The 19,489-nt window shown below is 37.9% G+C and overlaps 1 protein-coding gene across 1 annotated transcript in view; it reads left to right on the top strand.

Annotated features, from left to right (window-relative positions):
• LOC127853551 (dynein axonemal heavy chain 5-like) overlaps positions 1-19,489 on the top strand; it is a 117,255-nt gene that overhangs the window by 81,116 nt on the left and 16,650 nt on the right. The window contains 18 exon segments of the mRNA XM_052388130.1: positions 46-303; positions 773-940; positions 942-1,007; positions 2,243-2,485; positions 3,891-3,989; positions 3,991-4,044; positions 4,658-4,798; positions 5,328-5,421; positions 8,292-8,440; positions 9,143-9,297; positions 9,938-10,091; positions 10,882-11,046; positions 11,764-11,952; positions 12,349-12,505; positions 13,385-13,590; positions 14,167-14,269; positions 17,131-17,318; positions 18,902-19,069. Coding sequence (XP_052244090.1) covers positions 46-303; positions 773-940; positions 942-1,007; positions 2,243-2,485; positions 3,891-3,989; positions 3,991-4,044; positions 4,658-4,798; positions 5,328-5,421; positions 8,292-8,440; positions 9,143-9,297; positions 9,938-10,091; positions 10,882-11,046; positions 11,764-11,952; positions 12,349-12,505; positions 13,385-13,590; positions 14,167-14,269; positions 17,131-17,318; positions 18,902-19,069 — 2,757 coding nt within the window.

Below are 19,489 nucleotides of genomic sequence, written 5' to 3'. Positions count from 1 at the left end.
GGGATTTTTTATTTCTTGTACATATTACTTACAATTTCTACATAGGTGGAGGACCTGATTCGCCAGAACAGCTCTGTGCCACTGCCCAATTGCCAGGGGGAGGACACGATATTCGAGTACGTGGTTTCCGAGAATGGTGAGTGGGAGCACTGGTCTAGCAGAGTGCCATTGTACGAGTATCCTGACTCAGAGATCCCTGAGTACACTGGTATCCTCGTGCCCAACGTGGACAACGTGCGAACCGACTTTCTCATAGAGACCATCTCCAAACAAAGCAAGTGTGTCTTGCTGATCGGTGAACAGGTATGGATGAACATTTTCTTGAGGTGGGTTTTGATGTCTTAAGGAGTGATAGAAAAATATAGAAGTGGAGGGTTATTATGAACAGCTTAGTAAATCCAGACTTAAGTTTTCAGAAATCTTATAAATCATAAAAGTAATATTTGTTATTAATATAAAAAAATTGGTTTGTTTATCTCTAATTCTTGACTGTTTTGTTTTAAATATCATGCTTAATAGTTTTGTGTGTGGAAAAGACCTCCTTGAAACAAAAATTCAAAATAAAGGACAGTGTGGTCCCTGATTAGCCTGTGAAAGTGTGGTCCCTGATTAGCCTGTGAAATCTGGGGAAAGTGTGGTCCCTGATTTGCCTGTGAAATCTGGGACGATGCTTTACACACATGGATTAAGCACAGTTTAACCTGAATGAAGTTCATAATATTATTCAATCATTTCCTCAGCAATTGTAACAGCAATATTCCATGTTTGACAGGGTACGGCCAAGACGGTGATGATCCAAGGCTTCTGCAGTAAATACAACCCAGAGATGCACATGTTCAAGAGCTTCAACTTCTCCAGCGCCACAACCCCAGGCATGTTCCAGCGCACCATCGAGGGCCTCGTGGACAAACGCATGGGCACCACGTACGGACCGCCAGGCCGGCAAGAAGATGACCGTCTTTGTGGACGACATCAACATGCCTGTTATTAACAACTGGGGTGATCAGGTAATGTTTGCTACAAATATGACTTTCTATTTTTTATGCTAAAAACATTGTGCTGCCATATATGCATTAATTGAACGTTTACTGGCAGTTTAACTGTTAAGATTGGGTTATGCTCTAACGAAATGTTTTTAGTGCTATTTTTAGCTCACCTGTCAGGAAGTGACATGGTGAGCTTATGTGACCATGTGATGTCCGGCGTCCGTATGTATGTGCGTGTGTGTGTGTCCGTCAACAATTTGTTTGTGTAGACAGTAGAGGTCACAGTTTTCATCCAATCTTTATGAAATTTGGTCAGAATGTTTATGTTGATGAAATCTGGGTTGGGTTTGTCTTTTGGTTATCTGGGGTCAAAAATTAGGTCACATAATAGGTCAAATAATCGAAAAACCTTGTGTAGACAATAGAGATCGCAGTTTTCATCAAATATTTATGAAATTGTGTCAGAATGTATATCTTTATAAAATCTGGGTTGGGATTGTATTTGGGTCATCTGGGGTCAAAAACTAGGTCACTAGGTCAAAAACTAGGTCAAATAATAGAAAAACCTTGTGTAGACAATATAGGTTGCAGTTTTCATCCAATCTTTATGATATTTGGTCAGAATGTTTATCTTGATGAAATCTGGGTTGGGGTTGTATTTTGGTAATCTGAGGTAAAAAACTAGGTCACTAGGTCAAATAATAGAAAAACCGTCAACAATTTTTTTGTGTAGACAGACGAAGTGACAGTTTTCATCCAATCTTTATGAACTTTGGTCAGAATGTTTATCTTGATGAAATCTGAGTTGGGATTGTATTTGGGTCATCTGGGGTCAAAAACTAGGTCACTAGGTCAAATAATAGAAAAACCTTGTGTAGACAATAGAGGTCACAGTTTTCATCCAATCTTAATAAAATTTAATCAGAATGTTTATCTTGATGAAATCTTGGTTGGGATTGTATTAGGGTCACCTGGGGTCAAAAACTAGGTCACTAGGTCAAATAATAGAAAAACCTTGTGTAGACAATAGAGGTCACAATTTTCATCTAATCTTTATGAAATTTGGTCAGAATGTTTATCTTGATGAAATCTGGGTTGGGATTGTATTTGGTTAGTCAGGTGAGCGATTCAGGGCCATCATGGCCCTCTTGTTGTCTACCTTGTTGTAGCTTTCAAAGTATATATTTATTTTCATTGATAATTGCAATTTTTTCTGACAAATGATACACAAAATTTAAACAAACGATTTCTTCCAGATCACCAACGAAATCACACGTCAGATGATTGAGTGGAAGGGCTTCTACAATCTTGAGAAGCCCGGAGAGTTCACAAACATTGTCGACATCCAGATGATGGCTGCCATGATCCACCCTGGTGGTGGCCGTAACGACATCCCTCAGCGCCTCAAGAGACACTTTAATGTCTTCAACTGCACGCTGCCCTCAAACTCTTCCATCGACAAGATCTTTAGGACGATTGGATGTGGATACTTTATCAAGGTATAGGACTTTCATAGTTTAAGAAAAACAGCTTTTTGTCAACATATGTTGTTGTTTTCGTCGTCCATGTTTTAGTTTAGTCCGATTTGGATAAATCATCAGAGTATTAGTCTTATTAATTTCATCTTGTAACACTGTATTATGTGAATTGGGAATAAGACATCAATTTGGGAATAAATTGTGTTTTATCAAAAGTGCATCATATGCAGTTTTATCTGTTGTATTTATCTAGTTTTACAAATTATAATTAAAACATATACTTGCATATATAACAGCATCATTTAAATTGATTTTACTTTAAAACTGGATTTTTTATTAATTAAACAAAAAAATCCTCATGAAATGAAACTGTGTCCATGCCGTGCATGGACACGGTTTAAAAATACACTTTAAATGATAAAAATTCAATCACTGTTAATGAAAAAGTCATGGAAAATTTCTATTTGAGCTTAAATTATAGATAATATATTACAAAAATATATGTAGATTATAAAATGAATAGTTTTGTTTGAGAAAATCACCAAGCTGATGTCCATTCCCAGTTTGATGTCTTATTCCCAATTCACATAATACAGTGTTCTGTTTTCTGTTTTACTATTTTACTTACTTGAACCCTCATGCTGATTACACAATTCTAGGGTTTGTGCAAAAAAGTTTTTCAAAATAGAAATGGCAAGCAGATACAGCAGTTGCAATCAACCCTCAAAATGGTTCCCAGTTGCAATCAACCTTCAGAATGGTTCCCAGTTGCAATCAAACCTCAAATTAATTTCCAAATGAAATCAGCACTCAAAAAGGTTCCCAGTTTCAATCAACCCTCAAAATTATTCCCAATTTTTAACTACCTTCAAAATGATTCCAATTTTTAATCAACCCTCAAAATGAATTCTATTTGCAATCAACCCTTTGAATAAATGATTCCATTTTTTGTATGCCCCCGAAGGAAGGCCTATAGTGATCGGACCGTCCGTCTGTCTGTTTGTCCGTCTGTCTCTCCATCTGTCCTTCCGTTCCACTTTGCATTAAGGTTTTGCATTTGAATGCTCATAACTTCTATGTCCCTTCACACAGCAACTTGATATTTGGTATGCATGTGGATCTCATGGAGATGCACATTTTGAGTGGTGAAAGGTCAAGGTCACCCTTCAAGGTCAAAGGTAAAAAAAACATGTATCAAAGCGGCGCAGTAGGGGGCATTGTGTTTCTGACAAACACATCCCTTGTTTACCCTAAAAATGATTCCCAGATGCAATCAACCTTCAAATTGATTCCCTATTTTGTTTAACCCTGAAAATGATTCCCAGTTGCAATCCAATCAACCCTAAAAATAATTCAGAAATGCAATCAACCCTAAAAATGATCCGCAATTGCAAACAACCCTCAAAATGATATACTGTTGCCATAGAAACGAGGCTTTCCAGAGGAGGTGACGGAGATGATAAACAACCTGGTGCTGGCCACACGCAAGATCTGGCAGCGCACCAAGGTCAAGATGTTGCCTACAGCCGGCCAAGTTCCACTACGTGTTTAACCTGAGAGATCTCAGTAGGATCTGGCAGGTACTTGACCATTTCTGGCTCAGAAGCAAAGTGAAAATGGCTTTTTGAAACCAGCATTAAACCAGAACAGCCTGCGAAGAACTTGCAGTCTGTTCAGGTTTTATGCTGTTTGCAACTCATCACTATCTCGGGGTATGAAATGAAGAATTACAACTTGAATCTATTAATAAAGATCTTTAATTTAATTTTGATTTTCTCAGGGACTACAAATGCTTCAAAGTGCATTTATGAGTAATAAAGATTTAAGGCAGAGACACTTGTTTTGCAGGCTTAATTTAGTGGTGTTTGTTCATCAAAATATTCAGGGTTTTCTTAGATGGAACATTTAAGAGTCAAAACTGAGTCTGGTTGAATGTAGAAATGTTTTTCAATTTAATGATTCAGGGCTTTTATTGTATTCAAATATTCATAAATCAAAACTGTATAACCTGTAGGCTCACATTTCTGAGAGTCAGTCAACAAAATGTGTATATATTTTTACGCCTTGGGCATTGAAAGACAACTGACCTTCCTCCTTCGTAATTTTAGTGGAAAAAGACCCTTTAGTTTGGCCTTATTTAAACATAATATAAATCAGGTTGGCTATTTCAATGTATGTGGTGTTTCTGTTTAGGGAATGTTGAACTGTACATCCGAGATCGTCACCAACATTGGGACACTGATGTCGCTATGGAAACACGAATGCTTCCGTGTCATTGCTGACAGATTCACTGAAATGGCAGACAAGGATTGGTTTGAAAAGAACATCAAACCGGTGAGAATGGAATGGGTCATTCATTATTCAGAATCTTATTGCAAGAAAAGGCTCTTCTTTTCATTATGTTTATTTATTTATCAACCTTTTTTGATTTGTTGGTGGGGATTTAATAGTGAATAGATAAATAGTAATTTTGGTATGTTATGTTGATATTTTGTTGTTATGTATCAAAGACAAATTGTTTGGGTTCATCAACTGCTGTCATTTGAAGTTCTGACATATTTCTTTGTTGATTTCTTACCAATATTAAAGATACAGGCATATTAAAGCATGATTTTTGCAGGGTTTACGACTCAGTATTGAATTAGCTAATTAATGAAGAACAATAGTTTTGAAATTTTACATAAATTTTTTATATGAGCTGCATAAGAACTGGGCTGCATGTGCACAAAGTGTCAACCCAGATAAGCCTGTGAAGTCTCTTCTAAACGAAAGATCCTGTCTAGGCCGTGTTGCGGACTGCACAGACTAAGCTGGGGCGACACTTTACGCACATGCACATGCAGTTTTCATTCTAATTTGTCAGGTGGCGGAGGAGGAATGTGGGCTGGCTGCAGCCACAGACATGGCCATGGAACCTTACTTCGTAGACTTCCTTAGGGAGGCACCTGAACCCACTGGTATGTCACCTTCACCTTTGATTGTGACCTTGCTATTTATAGGAATATGATGAAATGACCTTATTTATTTTATCAATTTTTTTTATTGACCTTTTTATGTCTAGCAGCATTTTAATTGACCTTACTTTTTCCAGCAAAATGTTTAAGTGACCTTAACATTTTTAACACCCTGTTTGATTGACTTCCATGTATGGCAATATCTTAAATTGATCTTTCTTTGTATAACAACATGTTCTAATGACCTTAACACATATAGCAACATCTTCAATTGACCTTCCTGTGTAAAGCGACATTTAAACTTTATTGCATTTAGTTTGTATTTCAAACTAAGATATAATAGTTTTCATCTTAACGACTTTAGCTGTGTTTGACAATCATCAAAATTCATGATTAGTTTTAAATTGTTTGGAATATCTAGATTTTTGTTTTATTTAGCATAATTAGTTTTCAATTTTGAGTCTGTTAGTTTCAAATCAAAGTGTTGCGTCTACCAGAAGGGCAGTAACAAAGTCCATGTTTGGGTAGAAGAACGTTGTGTTTGAAAAGTGGTTCTTCAGTCGTCAGCTAGTCATATGATTATAACCACTTTCAATATTATTTTATCATATATTGAATAATTCTGTACTTACCTCATCAGGTGTTTTATTTGCCTCTTAAGGTATGGGAACTCATTAAATTGTAGCTTTTAAGCTAAATTGGGATTGCATTTTAGAATAAATTATACTCCTAGATTCATAGGTATCAGAAAGATTCAGTTCTTAGAATTTTATACAAATTTTTAGCTCGGCTGTTTTCGGAGAAAACCCGAGGTATTGTCATAGCCAGCTCGTCTTGTCGTCCGCTGTTCATGTTGTGCTAAAACCTTAACATTTTTCAAGGTTTGAACATTGGCTCTAAAATCAAAGTGCTTCAACCTGCACTTTTGATACTTCATATGTAGCTGCACCTTGATTAGTTATACATGCCACACCCATTTTTGGGTCACTAGGTTAAATGTCAAGGTCACTGACCTCTAAAAAAAATAATCTGTCAGGCTTTCATTTATTCAAAACTGCTCCCGCAGCCGAGCGTGGCACTCGTTATGCGGTGCTCTTGTTTATTTTTTGTTATTATCTAAGCCTAGTCTTGTATCAAACTGAGATATTTGGTATTTTATCAAAGAAATGGTAATAAATATGTAATCTTAAGTGGCATACAAAATTGAAAAACATGATTATTATTCTGTTTACAAAATTAACACTTATAATCAAACATGAATTTTAATGGCATAGAGAATCAAATTGTTCATTAAATAAAAGTATTGGAATAGTCTGTCTTGATTTGTAAGTTATAAAGTGAGAAATCCCACTATTTCACCTTGTCTTTGTTATATCCTGTACACAGATACGGTTCTAATTACTTTAGACTATCATAATATACTCTTTAGACATATGTATCCAGCTTCAAGATATTAAATTTTATACTTAGATACATAATAGCATAGGTGCAAATACATTTATAGTACATTTGATACAGCTATTTAGCAGTTTTTGAACTGCCTTCATTTTAGTATTGCCTGATTCCCCGCCTAAAAAGCAAGGTACCTCATTGTACTAGAAATGTGCATGGTATTCCTGTCTTATTGTGAATTCCACTGAATATTGTGACATGTTCCTTTCTATGAAACATGAAAATGTTAATTTAATCCCATGGCTTGCTTGATTACGGATTGAATCTCCCATAGTTGATTGTAGGCACTGAATTTTATTTGCGAATGCATATTTCATGGAAGTTGTTTGGATTATTAAGTTTTTGACCCAAAGGTTCTTAAATTATGTTGTTATGATTGCGTAAACCTGACCATCATCATACAGTGTTGTACATTTTAGTTTATCCCCATACTTGTAGTTTGTAGCACAGTTTGTAATGCATGCATTACTCATTGATAGTTTACAATGCATGCTACTGTTGATTATTAAATAAGATTTAATGTATCAGTGAAACATGTTTTTGCATAGTTGAACAAATATGAAAGAATGATATTAAAATAAAACTATATTGTATTTAATATTTAATTTTACATTCTTTGAAACACAGAAAGCTTAGGTCTTTTATCGTTTTTATTAACAAAGTAATTTCTGACAAATGGCCATTCATATCAAAATCAAAGACTTCAGTTTGTAAATAATATTAAAACATTAACAAAAACTAGACCTTTTACAACCATTAGCAACATTATCCGACCATGAAAAGCAGTAAAAACTGATCAGCCATCTTAGTACATGTGCTGATAGGACCTTCTGGCTTTCATGGAACAATCATCTGTTGAGAGCCAGAAGGGCTTGTTAGACTTATTTGTACATATGCTGATCGAAAACTCGGGCTTTCATGGGTTAATGTCTGTTTGGAGCAAGAAGGGCTTATCAGCCTTCTTTGTACATATGATGACAGGTGTCTCTGGCCTTCATGGGACAATCATTTGTTGAGAGCAAAAAGGGCCTATCAGCCTTCTTTATACATAGGCTGATAGGTCCTTCTGGCTTTCATGGGACAATCATTTGTTGAGAGCACGAATGGCTTATCAGCCCTCTTTGTACATATGCTGATAGGACTTTCTGGCTTTGATGGGACAATCATCTGTTGAAAGCCAGTAAGGCTTATAAGCCTTCTTTGTAAATGTGCTTATAGGACCTTTGCGCTTTCATGGGACTATCATCTGTTGACATCCTGGCTGATAAGCCTTATTTCACATCCACTGATAGGACTGTGTCTCTAATGGGTTATTTATCGGTGAAATTCAGAAGGGCCTTCATGGTGTTTTTTGCAATTTTGGCCTTCAAAAGACAAAATAATTTGCATGAAATTTAAAGATATTGTATCCATGGCAACAGGTGAGGAGGGCGAAGACGCTGACCTGGATGCACCAAAGATTTACGAGCCAATCGTGTCTCTGGAATCCCTAGCAGATAAACTCAACATGTACATGGAGCAGTACAATGAGACGGTCCGTGGAGGAAAGATGGACCTTGTGTTCTTCAAGGTTGGTTGTCAATGGTTACGCAAAGAAGGATCATATCAAAGCACTTATGGCATAGAAACACTCTTGACATGAAGAAGAAAGGGATGGTCCATTGATTAATGATTTACCTCATGTTGTTCAATGTCAATTGTAAATGGTAACAAAAAAAACTTATTAGATCAGCGTTTTCCTTCGATACAATTATTCTTTTTATGTCCCCCACCACTATAGTGGGGGACATATTGTTTTTGCCCTGTCTGTTGGTCTGTTTGTTTGTTTGCCCAAACTTAAATATTTTGCCAATCTTTTGCAATATTGAAGATAGCAACTTCATATTTGGCATGCATGTGTATCTCAATGAGCTGCACATTTTTAGTGGTGAAAGGTCAAGGTCATCCTTCAAGGTCAAAGGTAAAAAAAGAGTAAAATAAATAAATAAAAGCAGCGCAGAAGGGGACATAGTGTTTCTGACAAACACATTTCTTGTTTTTTTTTAAACTTACCTTTGAAAGCAAATAATCTTGTCTTAAAACCTAAAACATGCTTTCAGTTTGTTCAAGTCACAATAAGGTTTTATTTTAGGGCAGGCTACACTGGGCTTTCTTGTTGGTGGCATGTGTTGAACATTTGTTTATTAGACACAATAATGTTGCACTCAACTCATAAATTATAATAACTTTCCAAACAACATTTTGCAACATTCTCTTTACCTCCACCCCCCAGGACGCGATGACCAACCTGGTGAAGATCTCTCGTGTGATCCGCACGCCTCGAGGTCATGCTCTGCTCGTGGGTGTGGGAGGCTCAGGCAAGCAGTCCCTGACCAGACTGGCATCCTTCATTGCCACCTACAAGACGTTCCAGATCACACTGTCCAGGTGAGGCAAGCTTGACCTTTTACTCCTCAGATACCCACTTTGACCTGTTTTTAGTCCCTTAAAAAATCACATTAAATTACAGATCTTTCTCAATAGATTCAAGTTTTAAAGGCTTCATTTTAAGCACCAAATGATGATGAGCAGAAAACATCATAAAGTCTGAACAGACTGTGAGTTACTCGCAGGCTGTTCTGGTTTTATGCTGGTTGCAAAAGCAATTTTTACTTTGTTTCTGAGCGGGATAAGGCTAAGCTGTGGTCTAATTCAGAAATAATTTCCTAGTTATTTTAAATACAGATCACTTCATAAATATAACTATTATTGTTGAACGTTTTATAAAAACCATATCACAGAAGTGAGAGGTGCTGAAACAGTAGTTTCATGCTTCATTAGGAAAGATGGAGTATACACTTCACTCTGTCTACAGGAGTTTGAATATCCTTAACTGGTAAAAACGTAATAAAATAGAAAAATGTATCTTATTGTCACAACTGCATTTATGACATCACACCACACAGAATAAACAGAAAGTTTTTGCACACTGTTGAAAGCTCATATCTGAAACCATTTCCTTGCATGAAATTATAATTGTTAACAATAATCAAAACACATGCCTATGTCATGTCTTGTAACTGATCAGATCATACAATGTGAGCAACCTGATGGAGGACCTCAAGGGCCTGTACCGCATGGCAGGTCAGCAGGGTAAGGGCATCACGTTCCTGTTCACAGACCAGGAGATCAAGGACGAGGCCTTCCTGGAGTACATGAACAACATCCTGAGCTCTGGAGAGGTGGGTAGTGTGGTGTTAGTTGTGCGTAGCCTTTCATTGGTGTTAGTTGTGTGTAGTGTTGAGTTCATGAACAACATCCTCAGCTCAAGAGAGGTGGGTAGTGTTGGTCTAAGTGGTGTGTGGCATATCATAGGTCTTAGTTTTGTGTGACCATCATTGGTTTTAGTTGAGTGTAGCCTATCATTGATCTTAGTTTTGTGTAGCCTATAAATGGCCTTAGTTGTGTGTAGACTACCAATAATCTTAGTTGTGTGTAGCCTTCCATTGATCTGATTTGTGTTTATCCTATCTAGCATTGGTCTTAGTTTAAGCTCAGAGTGCATAAACAAAATCCTCAGCTCTGGAGAGCTGGGTAGGGTTGGTCTTAGTGGTGTGTAGTCTATCATTGGTCTTAGTGGTGTGTAGCCTATCATTGGGCTCAGTTTTTTGTAGCCAATCATTGATCTAAGTTGAAGCATGGAGAACATGAGCAGCATCCTCAGCTCTTGAGAAGTGTTTAGTGTTGGTCTTGTGTGTAGCCTAGCATTGGTCTAGTGATGTGTAGCCTATCAATGGTCTTAGTTCTGTGTAGCCTATAATTGATCTTAGTTGGGTATAGCCTATTGTTATTCTTAGTTGTAGCCTAGATTACTTCTTATGTAGCCTACCAGTACAATGGAAAAGTACATGAATCATCATTGAAATTATGTGTGTTACACAATCAAGTTGGTATTCGATAAAGTTCTGGAGGAGAATAAACGCTTTTTTATTTATTTTCATTCTTCAATCTAATGTTTATCCTGTGTGCCAGGTGTCTGGCTTGTTTGCCCGAGATGAGATGGATGAGATTCTCAACGAGCTGATTGGACCAATGAAGAAGGATTTCCCACGACGACCACCATCAAATGAGAACCTGTACGAATACTACCTGAGTCGATGCAGGCAGAATCTCCATCTTTGCCTTTGCTTCTCTCCAGTGAGTTGGTTTTTTCTTAAGTTTGTAAACATTCTGTTTCCCTCATATGGCTCCACAAAACTAGAGGTATTCAATCATACTGAGTACTCAATAAAAACAACATGCTTGGGGTATTTCAGCCACGACCTCGAATTCTAGTTTGTTTTACCTTAACTGCTCTTTTTCTACTTGCCAAATTTCTCAAACTTAACATGAACAATTTTAGATAGAAACATGCCTATCAAACTACAGAGGGGGTAATCACGTGATAGTTAAGATGACGACGTTCATGCCGAGGCAGGTATTTTTCGCCGTTTTATACCCTTTATCACTTGTATTTATTGTTTAAATGCCGCTCACTTTCCAGTCATAGCAGTAAGAAAGCTACTAGCGTTTATTTCGTGTTGATATTCACTCTTTTTCTCGACTTCACTCGCTGAGAAATTTCTTAGCAGGGTGACCTAATTAATGCTCCACTAAGAAAATTTGCTGGGAGTAAAGTCGAGAATTTTAATAAGGAAAAAAAAACAATCACATGTTTACTGCTATGGCCGGAAAGGGAACGTCATTTAAAAAACATAAGTAATGAAGGGTATTAAATGGCGAAAAATAACTGTCCCGGCATGGGGGTTGCCATCTTGACTATCATGTGATTGCCCCCTCTGAAACTAACATAAAATCTTCTTAATTGAATCTTGCTTATTAAACTGATTGAATATTGCCTATATTCTTTGCCAGGTTGGAGAGAAGTTCAGATCGCGCTCGCTGAAGTTCCCTGGGCTGATTTCCGGCTGCACCATGAACTGGTTCCAGCGCTGGCCCAAGGACGCCCTGATTGCTGTATCAAACCACTTCCTGTCCAGCTACAACATCGTGGCCACGCCCGCTGTCAAGACGGCCGTCGTCAACACCATGGGTATCTTCCAGGTATGCTTAAGAACAAAAATGAATACTGATCTGATTTTTGTTAAGAACATACATATGATTGTTTATATGTGGTATTTTAGTGCATTCATTATACTTGATGCACTTTTTTCTGTCAAGTTCAGTCTGATCGTTTTAAGACTTAATGTTTCCTACAAAATATTGTCTAGGAATAACTGTTATTGTCCAACTTAGAAATTAAATGTCATAAGCAAGTTCTCAGACACGAAAGTATTTTATAATAGAGATCTGTGGTAAAGTACTTGTTTTAAACATTTACATTCTTGTAGACTTCCATGGTAACAAGAGAATGTCTTTACCAACCCATAGCTTTCTATGTAATCGAGGTAACTCAAATAGGTTCAAACTAATTACTGAACTGCTGTATTTCTATTCCAGGACCTGGTGGCAGAGCAGTGTATCGAGTATTTCCAGAGGTACCGTCGTCAGACATATGTGACTCCCAAGTCGTACCTGTCGTTCATCGCAGGCTACAAGGACATCTACAGCCAGAAGAGAGGGGAGATCGGAATACTGGCTGAGAGAATGAACACTGGTAGGAAATCAAGGGGAGATTAACATTGTGCAGATCATCATGGACGTCTCTGTCTGTCTGTCTTGTCTTTTCTGTCCTGTCTGTCTGTCTTGTCTTGTCTGTCCTGTCTGTCTGTCTGTCTGTCTGTCTGTCTGTCTGTCTGTCTGTCTGTCTGTCTGTCTGTCTGTCTGTCTGTCTGTCTGTCTGTCTGTCTGTCTGTCTGTCTGTCCGTCTGTCCGTCTGGTCTTGTCTTGTCTGTCTGTCTGTCTTGTCTGTCTATCTTGTCTTGTCTGTCTGTCTTGCCTTGTCTGTCTGTCTGTCTGGTCTGGTCTTGTCTTGTCTTGTCTGTCTGTCTGTCACAGTCGGTCTGGTATGGTCCGGTCAGGTCCTGTCCTGTCCTGTCCTGTCCTGTCTGTCTGTCTGTCTGTCTGTCTGTCTGTCTGTCTGTCTGTCTGTCTGTCTGTCTGTCTGTCTGTCTGTCTGTCTGTCTGTCTGTCTGTCTGTCTGTCTGTCTGTCTGTCTGTCCTGAGACAAATTTGTCCGCATTGTGCATTTTGTTCATGTGAACATTCAACATCCATTTTATCATTCAACATAAAAAAAAGAAAAATGTTATTCCTCTTTATCAACTGAAAAGCATCTCTATAATATCATACTATATATTATTACATGCGCCTTTTGGGGGTATTCGTTGTCAACAATAAGACAAATTCTAGTTTTGGTGGGGTTTTTTTTGGCAACATAAAATCAGTTCATATTTTTATGACAAAAATTAGTCCCATTATTAAAACAGAAATCATATTGTTCAGTGCTTCAATGTCCATCAAACGTATTGAATGTAATAGCATTGGTAGAAAGCTCTAGAAAGCACAACAATTGAGTAATTGTGATTGGTTGCAGGTCTGAAGAAGCTGGTAGAAGCCTCTGAATCTGTGAACGAGCTCTCTAAACAGTTAGCGGTGAAAGAAAAAGAGTTGGCTGTAGCCTCCAAGAAAGCCGATGGTGTCCTGGCAGAAGTGACTGTTAGTGCCCAGGCGGCTGAAAAGGTCAAGGCCCAGGTCCAAGTGGTCAAGGACAAGGCTCAGGCCATCGTAGATGCCATCAATGTAAGTAGTGTTCCAATGCTCTGATTCTAGTCTTGTTGCTTTTGTCAGAGACCTTGATTATGAAAGGTTCAATTACATTAATCTTAGTCTAAACTTGAGCAATGAGTTATTATAATAAGAATGTGCAAAGTGTTCAAAGATTGTTTTGTAATAGTAGCTTTAATTTGCTTAAACTTGTTGCATTGTCTTGTAACTGTAGAATTTCGGAAAGTTGAAATTATTCAAAACTTATAAACATTACTTTCCAAACTGCCACAAAAAAATACTTTTATTTGAATTTTAACCGTCTACAAACAATTTTATGTTTTTTTCCTAAAATCATTAATTTAGATGTTTTATTCATTATAAATGAACTCATCACATTTTATACATTGATCCACCAAGTGAAAAATTGTCTAGCCTTAACAAATTCATTAGAACATTTTTTTGGTATGTATAGAAACAAAAATACCTTAAAACTATTGGGCATTTTCTTACTTTTGCCTTGTAAAAAAAACATGCTGGTGTACCAAGTTAATGAACTTTCCTATAATAACTATACAGTTTGTGGCTAAATACAGTTTTTAAAAACTTCAGGCTGACAAGGTAGTTGCTGAGGCGAAGCTGGAGGCGGCCCGTCCCGCCCTTGAAGAGGCAGAGGCTGCACTGCAGACTATTAAACCAGCCCACATCGCAACTGGTGGGTTATTCACCACTAATTGTGTTTATGTTTTATACAAATTTATTTGATGTTTTGGAATGTATTTACTCAGTTGTGTTTGGTATCACAAGTATGTTGAAAATCCTAACAAATATTTACTGTTTGTCAGATTGTCTGTTTGGAAAGATTGAAGTATTAACTCAAGATTGTTTTTAGTAAAGGAGAGCGCAGTAAACGAAAAATGGAACAATACTAAAGACACCTTTGACATTTAAAGTGATTTATATATTCAGCACTGGATCTCAAAAATCTCAACCGATGCATAGGTTTTATCAGATGTTCCTACATAGATCTTGCATAAACATTACTTTTAAAGAATTATCGCAGAAACTCGCAGGCTGTTCAGGTATTATGCTGTTTGTTTCTCATCAGTTTCTTAGAGTTGGCAATAAAGCCTTGAAAACTTGAATCTAGGAAGAAACTATTTACTTAGGGACTTAAAACATGTAAAAAATGCAAATCTGAGTTTTAATGTCATAAATACATACCTGCTATCCCTATCTATACCTTTTTAGGTGGGTTAGCTTCTCAAGAAATCTTCAATTGCCGGAATCGGCCACCTCTCTAACTGAAAACAGATCAGTTAAGCATAGTACAATGTAACCTAACCGGAAATCAAGAACCGTAACTCATCTTACTTTTCTGGAGACACACCGTGCAGATCGGCCATTTTTTATCCGCTTTAAATTTGGACTTTTTGTTCAATTCTGCTTGGTGGATTTGGGTTTAAAATTGATGAATTGTGTAATTTATCGTTTCTACATCATTCAGAAATCTTTTCTTGTATTATTTTGTTGATAATTTATTGTTTTCAACATTTTGCCGGGTTTTTACATTTGCTCATGAATTGAGCCTGAGGATTTCGTGACTTTTGTCAACAAGTTATTGACTATATTGTACAGTGTAAATACTTTGTTTAACTGATTATTTCAGTTATTTTGCACGTTTAACACTGTTTTCTTACGTGGATTCTTTTCTTTTTCTACTTTCAGAATAAGAATGAATTTACAAACTAGAGGTTCATTTGGTCACATTAAGGCTTCGTGGGATTCCCACAAGACTTGTTTGTCATATACTAATTGTACCTTTGATCATAAATGCTCTGTTTGTAGTGCTTGGGACGATGCGATGACCAATGCCGGACTATTTGGCAGCCGCCATACGGTCATTGCCTGGTGACAACACTGGTCATAGTATGACTGGTACATCACCGGGTAACGGACCGGTCACCGTGGACCGGTGCAGTCACCGGTCCATGGCACTGGTCTGTGGTACCGTGGACAGGTCCTGTCACCGGTCTGAGGTACCGGCAACCGGTCCGTGGTACCGGGGACTGGTCCGTGATTATAAGAATCTTTCTCTGAGCTCCATCAAAGGATATAGATCTATGGTTTCGCTCCCATTGGCTTTTACTAAATCATCACAAGATTTCGGAACTGATTCAATCTATGGAACTTAAACGTCCTGTTTCTTGTACACTGGCGCCTAAATGGGATTAGGCTTATGTTCTTGATTCTCTTACTAAGGCTCCATATGGACCTCTAGATCAAGCTTCTTTACAGTTCCTAACTTGGAAGACCATTTACCTTCTTACTATGGCTTCAGCCAAAAGGAGAAGTGAAATTTATGCTCATTCTATCGAGGATAGTCATCTTCGTTTTGATTCCTCAGATGGATCTGTAATGTTGTTATGTCAGCCAGGATTCCTTGCAAAAAAATCAACTCCCCTCTATGGCTTCTAACCCTTCAAAGTTCCAAGTCTTTTTAATACTTGTGAACATGAAGATGATGATAGACTTCTTTGCCCGGTCAGGGCGTTGGAAGTTCTATCTGAAAAGAGTAAAGTCTATTCAAGGTTCTCGCAAAAGACTTTTCATTCCGTTAAAAGGGGGGGTATGTGTCTGCGGCATCTATTTCTCGTTGGGTAGCCTCGACTATTAAGAAAGCTTATTCATCTCTCTCATCTAGGGATTTATCCCTGTTTAAGATTAGACCGCATGAATTAAGAGCTCTTTCGGCTTCGTGGGTGTATATTAATAATGTTCTGTCGGTCAAAAGCTATCCTGTCGGTCAAAAGCTATTCATAGCTTATGTTATAATATTTGTATATCATACCGACAATAAATAAATATTGATTTGATTTGATTTGTTCCACTTTCTGAAGTGCTTCAAGCTGCTTTCTGGAGGAATCCGACCACCTTTTCCTCTTTCTATCTTCGTTCTCTTGAGAGTCAACAAGACAATTTATATATGTTGGGTTCTCTTGTGGTTGCTCAAACAGTAGTTTCTTCCATGGCGTAAATGTGCTGGCGCTATCCAGAAACTAAAGTACAATACTGTACTAACGAAGATTATCTGAGGACATATTTTTACTATCTCTGGCTGAAAAACCTGAATATGGGTTTTTGCTGTGATAGGAAAATATAACGATAACCTCCTGCCACAGCTACAAAATCAGCTAGGGATAGCAGGTATGTATTTATGACATTAAAACAAATTTTCTTAAAATAAAATTCATTTTAATTATTAAATACTTACCTGCTATCGGTAAGTCCCACCTCCCCGCCCGCTCATCGTTTAATATTTTCATAATTGCATGAAAAGTAAGATGAGTTACGGTTCTTGATTTCCGTCTAGGTTAAATTGTACTATGTTTAACCTGATCTGTTTTCAGTTAGAGAGGTGGCCGAATTCCGGCACTTGAAGATTTCTCGAGAAGCTAACCCACCTAGAAAGGTATAGCTAGGGATAGCAGGTAAGTATTTATTAATTAAGATGAATTTTATTTTAAGAATATTTGATTTAAAAGGTTAAAGTTAATATTTGTGTTTGCTGTGCAGTGCGCAAGCTGGCCAAGCCCCCCCACCTGATCATGCGTATCATGGACTGCGTGCTGCTGCTGTTTCAAAAGCGTGTGAACACAGTACAGATGGACCCTGAGCGACCGTGCGTGCAGCCGTCCTGGTCCGAGGCCCTCAAGCTCATGTCCAGCGGTGGCTTCCTCCAGGGTCTCATGAACTTCCCTAAGGTGAGAATTCTGGGTTATAGTATTGAGTCCCAATCTGGAAAAACAGTGCTTGTGAGTAAAGTGTTGTCCCAGATTAGCCTGTCCAGTCCACACATGCTAATCAGGGACGACACTTTCTACTTGTATTTTTTGTTAAAAGGAAGTCTCTTGTAAGTCAAAGTCCTGTTCAGGTGAAAAGTGCAGTCCCTTCTTAACGTTACATTCATGCATTAAACCCAGTTATCCAAGAGCAGGGGTCATTTTGTTTTTATCCCATCTTAACAGTTGTTTTAACAAAATGGCACCTTATATTAAATTTTGTGAAATTGTTACAATTACTTAGAGGAACTATGGTAAAGATGGAGATAAAATTTGTATTTGTTTATCGGTAAACCTTGCTAGGGACCATTTTATGTATGCTTACCTCCCTTGGTAGGACATATTTTATTGTGGTCCAGTTACTGGCTCCATACCATTCCATGGAGGGCTATAACATGTATTCTAAACTCCCTTTTTAATGAGACCATTATATATGCTTACCTCCCTCAGTAGGACACCATTAACGGCGAGACGGTAGAGTTACTGCATCCATACCTGTCCATGGAGGACTATAACATGTATGCTTACCTCCCTTTGTTATGATACCATTATACATGCTCTCCTCCCTTGGTAGGACACCATTAATGGCGAGATGGTAGAGTTACTGCATCCATTCCTGTCCATGGAGGACTATAACATGTATGCTTACCTCCCTTTGTTATGATACCATTATGTATGCTTACCTCCCTTGGTAGGACACCATTAACAGTGAGACGGTAGAATTACTGCATCCATACCTGTCTATGGAAGACTACAACATGTATGCTTACCTCCCTTTGTTATGATACCATTATGTATGCTTACCTCCCTTGGTAGGACACCATTAATGGCGAGACGGTAGAGTTACTGCATCCATTCCTGTCCATGAAGGACTATAACATGTATGCTTACCTCCCTTTGTTATGAGACCATTATGTATGCCTACCTCCCTTGGTAGGACACCATTAACGGTGAGACAGTAGAATTACTGCATTCATACCTGACCATGGAGGACTAATACATGTATGCTTACCTCCCTTTGTTATGATACCATTATATATGCTTACCTTCCTTGGTAGGACACCATTAACGGTGAGATGGTAGAGTTACTGCATCCATTCCTGTCCATGGAGGACTATAACATGTATGCTTACCTCCCTTTGTTATGAGACCATTATATATGCTTACCTCCCTTGGTAGGACACTATTAACGGCGAGACGGTATAGTTACAGCATCCATACCTGTCCATGGAAGGCTAAAACATGTATGCTTACCTCCCTTGGTAGGACACCATTAACAGCGAGACGGTAGAGTTACAGCATCCATTCCTGTCCATGAAGGACTATAACATGTATGTTTTTCTCCCTTTATGATACCATTATACATGCTCTCCTCCCTTGGTAGGACACCATTAATGGCGAAACGGTAGAGTTACTGCATCCATACCTGTCCATGGAAGACTATAACATGTACAGTGAACTTCCTTTGTTATGAGACCATTATGTATGCCTACCTCCCTTGCTAGGACACCATTAACGGTGAGACGGTAGAGTTGCTGGCCCCATACCTGTCCATGGAGGACTATAACATGGAGAGCGCCAAGAAAGTGTGCGGTGATGTTGCAGGTCTTGCATCCTGGACCAAGGCCATGAGCTTCTTTTACAGCATCAACAAGGAAGTCCTGCCTCTGAAGGTAAGCACAAATTGTTTTAACCCTTTACCACATAGATACGTATTTTGACGCATTTGTAGTCCTTTAGAAAGTTAATTTAATTACCGGTAATTTTTACTAGATTCAAATTTTATAGGCTTCATTTTCAACCCTTAGATGCTGATGAGCAGCAAACAGCATAAAACCTGAACAGACTGTGAATTACTTGCAGGCTGTTCTGGTTTTATGCTGTTTGCACACAGCTATTTTCACTTTTTTCTACTGAGTGTGAAAGGGTAAAAGCAGATCTCACTACTGTGAAGTTCCTAAGAAGTAAATAAGTCTTTAAAAGATTCTCTATTTGGAATTCATGCAACTTTTGATTGTTTACTTCCAGTTTTTTAACATACTTTCTGCTTAAAATATTGCCCCATGAAAAAATAGAGGATATTTTTTGGATTC

This window comes from Dreissena polymorpha, chromosome 12, assembly GCF_020536995.1.
Source record: "Dreissena polymorpha isolate Duluth1 chromosome 12, UMN_Dpol_1.0, whole genome shotgun sequence".
Lineage (NCBI taxonomy): Eukaryota > Metazoa > Mollusca > Bivalvia > Myida > Dreissenidae > Dreissena > Dreissena polymorpha.
The sequence above is the reverse complement of the archived record's forward strand: the minus strand, read 5'-3'. Positions and strand labels throughout refer to the sequence as shown.